Source organism: Macaca thibetana, chromosome 12 (assembly GCF_024542745.1).
Source record: "Macaca thibetana thibetana isolate TM-01 chromosome 12, ASM2454274v1, whole genome shotgun sequence".
Classification (NCBI taxonomy): Eukaryota; Metazoa; Chordata; class Mammalia; order Primates; family Cercopithecidae; genus Macaca; species Macaca thibetana.
Window position 1 is genome coordinate 125,466,591 of NC_065589.1, and position 11,556 is coordinate 125,478,146.

The following is an 11,556-nucleotide window of genomic DNA, read 5'->3' on the forward strand; positions in this document are numbered from 1 at the left end:
CACGCCCAGTCCTCACCCAGCTAATTTTTATATTTTTAGTAGAGACGGGGTTTCACCATTGGCCAGGCTGGTCTTCAACTCCTGACTTCAGGTGATCCTCCTGCCTCAGCCTCCCAAACGGCTAGGATTACAGGCATGAGCCACCACACCCAGCCCTGCATTTTTCACTTACTGTCTTCATGTTTTCTAATGGTATCAACCTCCCAAAGTGCTGGGATGACAGGAGTGAGTCACCAGAGTTCTTTTTTTTTGAGATGGAGTGTCGCTCTGTTGCCAAGCTAGAGTGCAGTGGCGCAATCTTGGCTCACTGCAACCTCCACCTCCTGGGTTCAAGTGATTCCCCTACCTCAGCCTCCCAAGTAGCAGGGACGACAGGCACATACCGCCATGCCCAGCTAATTTTGTATTTTAGTAGAGATGGAGTCACATCATGTTGGCCAGGATGGTCTCGACCTCCTAACCTTGGGATCCACCTGCCTTGGCCTCTCAAAGTGCTGGGATTACAGGCATGAGCCACTGCACCTGGCCCAGAGTTCTTTAATAAGCAGGAAAGTGGATGGCTGTGTTACTTTCCTAGACCAATACCTTCCCTCCTTCCCCAGAAATAACCACCATCCTCAATTTAGTATTTATCATTGCCATACCTTTTTTAAAAAATTTGTTTTGCCATACATATTTTATACTTACTACACATTTATGGATACGTAAGTAATATGCAGCACAGTTTCAGACTTTATAAGAAATGGCACCACACTGTGTTTATCCTTCTGCCATTTTTCCTCAGAATTCATTCTGACATGTTGATATTCCACGTGGTTCTAGTTCACTGACTGTTTTCACTGCCGTACAATAAACATTGTGTGACTATACAACGATTCATTTATCCACTTTCTTATTGACTAAGAGATGATCAAATTTCTGCTATCATTAGCAGTGCAGCATGAGGCCGGGCACTGAGGCTCATGCCTGTAATCCCAGCACCTTGGGAGGCCAAAGTGGGCAGATCACTTGAGGCCGGAAGTTTGAGACCAGCCTGGCCAACATGGTGAAACCCCATGTCTACTAAAAACAAAAGCAGAAACAAAACAGTGCAGCAATGAACACTAGAATATACGTCTCCTTGTAAACTTGTGTGAGTTACCTTTGAGATACGTATCAGGAACGGATATTTGGAACATGGAGTATATTCATCTTTACCAGACACAGCCAAATTGCTCTCCAAAGTGACTGTTGTAATTAACACTCACACCCCTACCATCAGCGTACGGAAGTTCCAGCTGTTTCAGATTTTTGCTCTCACTTGGTGTGGTATAAAACCATCATTCTCACACACTGTTAATAGGCAGGAAACGTGCTTTGAAATATTGAACAAAAAAGGCACTTTCATTTAATATTGGCAATCATGTATCCAAATATATAATGCATACACATTTTAGACACACCAATTCTATTTGTAGGAATTTATCCAGTATACAGAGAACTTATCACAACTGGTACTAACCTTGGGATTAGAGCCTTGGACTCCTCAGCAGTCTCTGGGCAAAGGTTGGCCAAACAGGCCAACTCAAACTTGTGAAGCTTTTTCTGGAGTAGCAAGCTAATCAAAAGGAAAAAAAAAAAAATCAAAACAAAAAAATCAAAAACAAAGAAACAACAAAAATCAAAAGAATAATCAACAGGAAAAAAGGGATCAAATGTAGCCAGTATTTAAATATAGCTAGACGGCCAGGTGTCATGGCTCGCATCTGTAATTCTAGCACTCTGAGAGGCCAAGGTGGGCTATCACTTGACGTGAGGAGTTCTACACCAGCCTGAGCACCACGGCAAAACCCCGTCTCTACTAAAAATACAAAAATTGGCCAGGCTCAGTGGCTCATGCCTGTAATCCCAGCACTTTGGGAGGCCGAGGCAGGCAGATCACCAGCCTGGCCTGGCCAACACAGTGAAACCTCATCTCTACTAAAAATACAAAAATTAGCTGGGTGCAGTGGTGGGCGCCGGTAAACCCAGCTTACTCAGGAGGCTGAGGCAAGATCACTTGAACCCGGGAGGCAGAGGTCGCAGTGAGCCAAGATCACGCCACTGCACCCTAGCCTGGGTGACAGAACTAGACTCCATCTCAAAAAAAAAAAAAAAAAAACAGCCGGGTGTGGTGGTATACGTCTGTAGTCTCAGCTACATGGGAGGCTGAGGCATGAGAACTGCTTTAACCTGGGAGGCAGAGGTAGAAGTGAGCCAAGATTGCACCACTCCAATCTGAGTGATGAAGTGAGACTGTCTCAAAACAAAATGAAACAAAACAAAAAAAAGGTAGAGGAGGTCGGGCTTAGCAGCTCATGCATGTAACCCTAGCACTTTGGGAGGAGGCCAAGGCAGGAGGATCACTCGAGTCCAGAAGTTCAAGACGTCTCAGCCTGGGCAACATAGTGAGACCCTGTCTCTAAAATAAATGAATAAATACAGAAAATAAAAATAGCTAGGGGAGAAGACTTGAACTGTTCCTAATACATAGAAATGATCAACACCCTAAACACCCTAACATACTCATTACACATTCTAAGTAACAAAATATCACGTGTACCTCACACATATGTACAAATACTGTTATCAAAAAAAATTATATATATACACACATATATATATATAGGCTGGACATGGTGGCTTACTTCTAATTCAAGCGCTTTTTTTTTTTTTTGAGATCGAGTCTTTTTTTTTTTTTAAGATGGAGTCTCACTCTGCCACCCAGGCTGGAGTGCAGTGGCACGATCTTGGCTCACTGCTACCTCCACCTCCCAGGTTCAAGCAATTATCCTTTCTCAGGCTCCCAAGTAGCTGGGACTACAGGTGTGCGCTACCACGCCCAGCTAATTTTTGTATTTTTAGTACAGACGAGATTTCACCATTTTGGTCAGGCTGGTCTCGAATTCCTGACCTCAAGTGATCTGCCCATCTCGGTCTCCCAAAGTGCTGGAATTACAGGCGTGAGTCACCGCACCCGGCCAATCCCAGCATTTTGGGGGGCTAAGGTGGGAGATCAATTGAGGCCAGGAGTTTGAGACCAGCCTAGGCAACACAGTAAGTCTCCCCATCGCTACAAAAAAATAACGAAAAAACCTTACTTCCCCACTAACAGTACCATTTGGATCACACATACTGGACTTATATAAAATACGACAGAGTCATATTTGAATCTGTTCCCAGACTGGAGTAAAGTGGTACAATCACAGTTCACTAAAGCCTAACCTCCCGGGCTCACATGATCCTCCCACTTCAGCCTCCCAAGTAACTAGGCCCACAGGTACCTGCCACTACACCTGGCTAATTTTTGTATTTTTTTTGTAGGGACAGGAGTTTCACCATGTTGCCCATGCTGGTCTTGAACTTCTGGCCTCAAGAGACTGGTCCACCTCAGCCCCGCAAAGTGTGGATTATAGGTGTAAGCCACCACACTTGGCTGAAATTTTGGTCTTCTAAGTTACCCAGGCTGGAGTTCAGTGGCGCAATCTCGGCTCACTGCAACCTTGGCCTGCAGGTTCAAGCGATTCTCCCACCTCAGCCTCCTGAGTAGCTGGGATTCATGGTGTATACCATCACACCCAGCTAATTTTTGCATTTTTAGTAGAGACGGGTTTTTGCTATGTTGACCAGGCTGGTCTTGAACATCTGGCCTCAAGTGATCTGCTGCCTCAATGTCCCAAAGTGCTAGGAGCATAGGTGTGAGCCGCCATGCCCAGCCCAACATTATTTTACTTAAATTCACAGGTGACACCTGGGAAAGGGGGAGGGGACAGCAGTCCACATGCAGTTGTCCAACGGTTTGGATTAATAAAAACTTTCTTTTAGCACTCACCTACGAACACTGGCAATGGTCTCTCTGTTTTTGAAACGACTGAAACGGGCTGTGTAGTTTAATGTTTTCATGAAGACTTCTGAGAGTTCCTGTTCATCCTCTGCACTCTCATTCTGTTGCTTTCGATGTTCCAGAAGCATATGAACTTCTGAATTTAGAAGTGTCTCAGCTGTTTCAAACTCTATTTGTGAGAAGCATAAATGGCAGCTGAAAATACTCCTTCAAAAGTTTGCTTCTAAATGTTCATTGTGCATCTGAATGCACAATGATCTCCCTGCAGAGATCCAGGGGTTTCCTACCCCACATCTACTTTTTTTCGAACTGTTATTTTAGGTTCAGGGTACATGTGCAGGTCTGTAATACAGGGGAAATGGGTGTTGTGAGGGTTTGGTGAACAGACCATTTTGTCATCCAAGTGATAAGCATAGTACTGACAGGTAGTTTTTCAATCCGCACCATCCACCCCCTCCACTAGGCCTCAGTGTCTGTTGTTCCCTTCTGTCCATATGTATTCAAGGTTTAACTCCCACTTATAAGAATGTGAGGTACTTGGTTTTTTGTTCCTGTGTTAATTGCTTAAGTGAATGCCTCCAGCTCCATCCATGTTGCTACAAAAGACATGATTTCGTTCTTTTATTTTTTTTTTGAAACAGGGTCTCAATCCGTCACCCAGGCTGGAGTGTAGTGGCATGAATACAGTTCACACTGGCCTTGACCTCCCTGAGCTCAGGTGACCCCCCACCCCCACCTCAGCCCGCCAGGTAGCTGGACTGCAGGCACGCGCCACCACGCCCTGTATGATTTTTAGAGACGGGGGTTTCGCCATGCTGCCAAGGCTGGGATCTCGTTCTTTTTTATGGCTGCAGCTACTCACATCTTTACATTCACCCACAGTTACATATCACAAGGCAAAGTGGAGTTCACGAGACACTAACATTTAGCTTGTCTGAACTAGATTCTGACACCAAAAACCTGACCTAGACATGCTAAGTAGTGACACATATAGACTAGTTACTGATTTCAAGAGTACACTGACAATTACTGCCCTCTAGCCTGCATCAGCTCATCATCTTCCTACTTCGATAATGCTAGTATTATACTCTCAATTTTAAGAATTGTTACGTGTTAAAAAGAGCCAAATGTCTAGAAATAAACATTAATAATGTACCCCCAAATCTATTTTTGTACCCACACAAATGTTATAAGCAATTTTTAAGAATTAGGTTTGAGAGAAAAAGAAACCCATGGCCCCTTTTCATAATATATGGCTACCTTCTACACTTCTAGAATAGTTCTGTTAAAAAATGCTGTTACCCCTTGGGAAAATCACTCTCTCCCTTATGTTCCTGCAGGATCTTATGTTCCTGATGTTTATCTCAAAGTATTAGAGATCGTTTTTATCTGCCCTTCTCTTAACAGTGAATTCCCCTAGAGCAGGAACCACTCATAAACATGAATTCATGTTTATAATCCCTCACCGAAAAGGAAGCAACAGTGAGGAAAAGCCAGAATGACTTGCAATTTCACATTTACACATGCTATAGGTCTGTTTATTATCGGGGAAATCACTAACACCTCCCTCAGAGTAACGCCTTCCCAATTCTCAAGCCGGGTAACTGACAAGAGCCTCATTCTCCTTTCACAACACAGACAGTTTAAGTGGTAGGTCAGGAGGAAAGTCTATTTTTATTTGAAAGGTACTCATTGCTACTGAATATAATAGGCTACCAATACAGCTGGAGCACTATTGAAATAAAATTAAAATCTAAATAAAAAAATAGGTAACCAAAAGCTATTTTCTACCTGAGGGCAGGAGAGTTTAAACAAAAACCTCAGAACACCTTTTTCTGTCTTCCAGCCTATAACAGGGGATGTACTACAGTGAGTGCCTATTTGTATACCAGAAACTTTACTTCTTTTAATCTTTAACACTGAGGCACTGTAGGTACAGAAGAAACTACTGCCTCACAGCAATGAGTAGAGGAAAAGGCATTATATATCAGGACTGCAGGACCTCCAAACTCTGAAGCGACAGTAACAAATGACATCAGGCCAAAACAAAAAAGGGAAGAAGTAGCTAATCAGTTACAAATCGGTGTGTTGGAACTTTGATGCTTTTACAGGTCCTGGAAAAATCAATGTTAAGAGATGCATCCCAGGCTGGGCGCCGTGGCTCATGCCTGTAATCCCAGCACTTTGGGAGGCCAAGTCAGGTGAATCACCTAAAGTCAGGAGTTCGAGACCAGCCTAACATGGTGAAACCCCATCTCTACTAATACAAAAATTAGTCCGGCATGGTGGCACATGCCTGTAATCCCAGCTACTCAGGCTGAGGCAGGAGAATCGCTTGAACCCAGGAGGTGGAGGTTGCGGTGAGCCGAGATTGTGCCACTGCACTCCAGCCTAGGCAACAAGAGTGAAACACTCTGTCTCAAAAAAACAAAACAAAACAAAACAGATGCCTCCCTTTCTGCACTAAACCAAAATTACTTGTTAAATGGAAAGGAATGGAACTTTTAGGCCACCAGGAAACTAGTCAACTGTCCCTATTTCTCATTAAGAACAATATTCAAGTACTACTAATACATTACCCTCACTCCCTTCAACCAAGGAAGGTCAAGGCAGCCAAACTGTAACTCAGAGGGCCTAGGAAAGGGGTGTCTGAGACCTACCACAGAGCTTTTGGGAGGCATTCCCAGGATTCGGCATCAACAAAATGGGGATGGGGGAGGCAGTTCAGACACTTTTGTATAACTACGGAGAGGAGGAATCCAAGACTTCTCCCCATGGCTAATTCCAATAAACATTTTCAAGTGAAAGCATACACACACACACACACACACACACACACACACACACACACACACAATTTATTTGGAAACAAAAGGAAATAGATCAGGGGATCTGCATGTTATTCTCTCTTGTGCAAATATTTTAAGAACAATGGCCATAATTAATCCCTGTTGCTAAAAAAGGAAAACAATTCCTTGGCCAGTATGTCATCTGGAAATTTTAGTAAGGTTCCGTCCTCACGACCATTAATAGGCCCGGTGCAGTGGCTCCCACCTGTACTTTCTAACACTTTAGGCAGCTAAGGCAGGTAGACCACTTGAGCCCAGGAATTCAAGACCAGCCTGGGCCACATGGTGAAATCTCGTCTCCACAAAAAAAATACAAAAATTAGCCAGGTGTGGTGGTGTGCACTTGTAGTTCCAGGTACTCCAGGGGCTGAAGTGAGGTGGGAGGATTACCTGAGCCTGGGAAGGTTGAGGCTGCAGTGAGCTGTGATCACACCACTGCACTCCAACCTGGGTAGCAGAATGAGATCTTGCCTCAAAAAAAAAAAAAAAAAAAAAAAAAAAAAAAAAAAAATGCAGGGCGAGGTGGCTCACGCCTGTAATGCCAGCTCTGTGAGGCCAAGGTGGATGGATCACTTGAGGTCTTGAGGTCCTCATCCCTAGGAATACCCTCCCCAACCACTGCGTGCCTGAGAAAACTCGAGGCTGCCAAAATAATTTGTTTGTTCCAGCCAACGGCTGAAAATAGGCCTCTCTCTCCGCCTCTGTGGGAGGGTAGGGGCCTAACTTCGATAGATGCTGCAGTCAACAAACCAAGGTGGGTTCACACGGACCCTCCTCTTCCCTCTTTTTTACATTTCTCACTTCCCCGACTCCCCTGAGCCCCCGCTCACCACATCCTTATTCCCTAACTCTCCTTTAAAACGCCCAGAGGTTCGGTACTAATCGAAGTTGAGTTCGGTTCACGCTGGACTCTTCTCCCTAGTGCAACGTTCTATCCCTGTTTAAAAATCTGTCCTCACCACCTGGGTTTCCGGCTTTGTTTACCTTTGACACCAGCGCCCGGAACTTCGCAGTTTGTTATCACATAAAATAACCCAGTTGCCCAGGCGGCCACTCCCAGGTCCACGTTCCCTCCCCAGCCCTACGCCGCGCGGGGGTCTGCCCAAGCCGCCGCCGAGGCCAGGCCTTGGGCGAAGCGCGGATAACGCCAGGCCTGCGGCGACCACGCGAAGTGCCGCGGGGCAGTCTGGAGGCCCCGAGCCCAACCTTTAGGAAAGATGAGCTGTGAGGCGTCCTCCTCTACGTCGCCAGCCCGCGGATCGCCGCCACCTGCTGCCATCGCTGAGTCGCGCGCCACCACCAGCGCCGCCGGAAGCGGAAGCGCGGAGCAACGGCCACGGAAGGGGCGTGGTCTTGGGAGGGGCCTCGAGGGGTGGGCGGGGCCGGGAGTGTGAGGCTGGCGGGGCGCAGCGAGGGGGCCTGCTGGTGTTGTCCCGGAGGCTCCCCGCCGCCCAGGGCCGCCCTGCACTCCCTCTCCTCCCTCGCGCCTCGCCGCGCAGACGTCCTGGGGTAGGTCCCTAGGCCTTTCTGGGCGGAGAGGGTCAGATGAGCTGCAGGAACGCCTGCTGATGGAGAGCAGGGCAGCCGACTCCGAACGTGCCGGGTCGAATTTCTTTCACTGACTTACACTTCTAAAATTTTATTCATTTGTGATGGATTATCTAATACTTCTGAGCACGCGGACAATGATATTCAGAGGCTTTTACCACACGTCTGTTGGAACATTTGGGTGATGCATAGAAAATTAAGCAAATGACGGCCGGGCACAGTGACTCACGCCTGTAATCCCAGCACTTTGGGAGGCCGAGGCGACGGGATCACCTGAGGTCAGGAGTTCGAAACCAGTCTGACCAAAATGGTGAAACCCTATCTCTACTAAAAATACAAAAATTAGCCGGGCATGGTGGTGGGCGCTTGTGATCCCAGCTACTCGGAAGGATGAGGCAGAAGATTCGCTTGAACCCGGAAGGCGGAGGTTGCAGGGAGCTGAGATCGCGCCACTGCACTCCAGCCTGGACGACAGAGTGAGAATCCATCTCAAAAAATATATTAAAAAAGAAAAAAGAGGCCGGGCGCGGTGGCTCAAGCCTGTAATCCCAGCACTTTGGGAGGCCGAGACGGGCGGATCACAAGGTCAGGAGATCGAGACCATCCTGGCTAACACGGTGAAACTCCGTCTCTACTAAAAAATACAAAAAACTAGCCGGGCGAGGTGGCGGGCGCCTGTGGTCCCAGCTACTCCGGAGGCTGAGGCAGGAGAATGGCGTAAACCCGGGAGGCGGAGCTTGCAGTGAGCTGAGATCCGGCCACTGCACTCCAGCCTGGGCGACAGAGCCAGACTCAGTCTCAAAAAAAAAAAAAAAAGAAAAAAGAAATGCAAATGAAAAATGATGCTGTTAGGCCGGGCGCGGTGGCTCAAGCCTGTAATCCCAGCACTTTGGGAGGCCGAGGCAGGCGGATCACAAGGTCAGGAGATCGAGACCACAGTGAAACCCCGTCTCTACTAAAAATACAAAAAATTAGCCGGGCGCGGTGGCGGGCGCCTGTAGTCCTAGCTACTCAGGAGGCTGAGGCAGGAGAATGGCGTGAACCCAGGAGGTGGAGCTTGCAGTGAGCCGAGATCGCGCCACTGCACTCCAGCCTGGGCAACAGCGTGAGACTCCGTCTCAAAAAAAAAAAAAAAAAAAAAAAAAAAAAATGATGCTGTTTTCTACACTGGAGAAAACGAAAGGTTGTACAATAAAGGAAATAATCGTAACTTATTAGTCAACGATATCTTAGCTCATTAGTCAACAATGTTTAGAAGGTCATATTGTAAACTCTGTTGATTTAACAACAAATGAATTGGGCCGGGCACAGTGGTTCACGCCTGAAATCCCAGCACTTTGGGAGGCCGAGGCTGGAGGATCGCTTGAGCTCCAGAGTTCAAGACCAGCCTGGACAACATAGTGAGACCTCCTCTCTAAAAAATACAAAAATTAGCCTGGCGTTGTGGTGCGCGCCTGTAGTCCCAGCTACTGGAGAGACCTAGGCGGGTGTATCGCTTGAGGGATGCAGTGAACTATGATCGCCTCACTGCACTCCAGCCTGGGCAAGAGAGAGAGACCGGCCAAAAAAAACCAGGCAAAGTCCAGGCGCGGTGGCTCACGCCTGTAATCCCAGTACTTTGGGAAGCTGAGGCGGGCGGATCACCTTAGGTCAGGAGTTTGAAACCAGCCTGGCCAACATGGTGAAATCTCTCTCTACAAAAAAAAAAAAAAAAAAAAAAAAAATCTGGGGCGTGGTGGCGGGCGCCTGTAATCCCAGCTACTCGGGAGGCTGAGGCGGAGGTTTTAGTGAACCGAGATTGCGCCACTGCATTCCAGCCTGGGCGACAGAGTGAGACTCTGTCTCAAAAAAAAAAAAAAAAAAAAAAAAAAAAAAAGCTTTAAAAAATTAAAAAGTAAAATTTTAAAACTAAAAAAAAAGAAATCATTTAGAAGGCTGTCCTGGGAATCCTGTCTGGCCTGTGCAGCCTGACCTCCTGCGAGGGATCCTCCACGGCGTCTTGCTGTGCCCGCACTGTGGTCTCCCTCCACCTGAGAAGTTCCCTCCTCCGGAGAATGCTCTCTTTGCTTCAGCCCTGCTTCTCCAAGGAACGTGCCCAGACCGCAAGGGCTGGCCACGCCCCCTTTCACGTGCTCGGAAAGGCTGAAGGTTCCGGCGGGTTTGATGCTTGCGGGTGTTCCCCTGTACACCCAGCACTGAGTGACAGGCCAGATAACCACAGCCGCCCAGCCACTGCACCATGTGTTGGGGTCTGGGCAAAACATTTACTATGTTTACTCTTTTTACCTATGACTTCTCTAAGGTCAGGTTACCTTAGAGATTCACAGTCCTGTCACCAAGTGGGAAATGCCTTATAAATGGCAGGACCAAGATTTGAGCTTAGACCTGTGGGACTGCCAGCCAGAGATTCCAGCTGTCATCCGCCCTGGGTTATTTCTTTGGTTGGGAGCCAGGATGTGATCACAGAATAGCCATAGTGGGGGAAGGGGGTCTGATTGGCAGCAGGAACTTGAGGGACTGATGGTGAACTGGAGACCTCTCTTTTCTGTTTTCCAATAGCTTTGAAATTGGAGTTCCCCCCCCCCACCCCAATTTTTCAGGGCATACAGAACCTGTGTGAGTAGAAATAATGCATAAGCGGCGGGAAGAGAGACCCTCAAATTCTCGTCTGAGCTTGATTTTAATGAGGAAAACAGACACAGAAGGGACAGGACTTGCATTACATTCCTCAGGCTGCTACTCTGATTCTTGTACGGTACTGGTTGAGTCAAGCCCTTCAACCAGCCCACTTAGTAGTTCAGTCAGATTATTCAAGCCAAGGTTACAGACCTAGATTGATCTAGAAGCAGCTGTAGAGCACCTCCCCCACCTCCACTCCCACAATTAGCACCACTGACCCGATCAGATGGTTTATTTCACACTCCAGAAGTCAACAGTGATGGCTAAAATCACAAATTTTGCTTTATCACCAATCACCCTCTCCCCCAAAATCAGTCATAGGGAATTCCATGCTGTTTAGTTACAGGTAATATGGAATGTAATCTCTAGAACATTAATTTATATTGAAGACACGAATTCCTCTTAAGACACACCAGTTATTAACAAAGCCTGTAAACATCTAGCCAGCTGCTGGTAGTCAATTTTCAAAATTACCTAACCCCGACAGCATGTTTTTATCTGTAGCCATGTGTTTTTGAGCTTTGCTAAGGGCCTCAGAATTGAGAACCTTAAAAAAAAAAAAAAAAATCTACCTCCCTGCAAATAGTGTCAACTGCTGATCTTTGGGTGGGTTGGTTA

General features: G+C 46.8%; 2 protein-coding genes across 2 annotated transcripts in view; both read right to left on the reverse strand.

Moving 5' to 3' along the window:
* WDR33 (WD repeat domain 33) overlaps positions 1-11,556 on the reverse strand; it is a 334,355-nt gene that overhangs the window by 150,182 nt on the left and 172,617 nt on the right. The gene's annotated exons all lie outside the window — the stretch shown is intronic.
* The window catches only part of POLR2D (RNA polymerase II subunit D), a 471,659-nt gene that overhangs the window by 4,863 nt on the left and 455,240 nt on the right, over positions 1-11,556 (reverse strand). Inside the window, exons 2-4 of the mRNA XM_050751601.1 lie at positions 7,918-8,017; positions 3,851-4,031; positions 1,502-1,597 (exon numbers count right to left, since the gene is read on the reverse strand). Coding sequence (XP_050607558.1) covers positions 1,502-1,597; positions 3,851-4,031; positions 7,918-7,990 — 350 coding nt within the window. The 5' untranslated portion in view covers positions 7,991-8,017. The remainder of the gene's footprint in view (positions 1-1,501; positions 1,598-3,850; positions 4,032-7,917; positions 8,018-11,556) is intronic.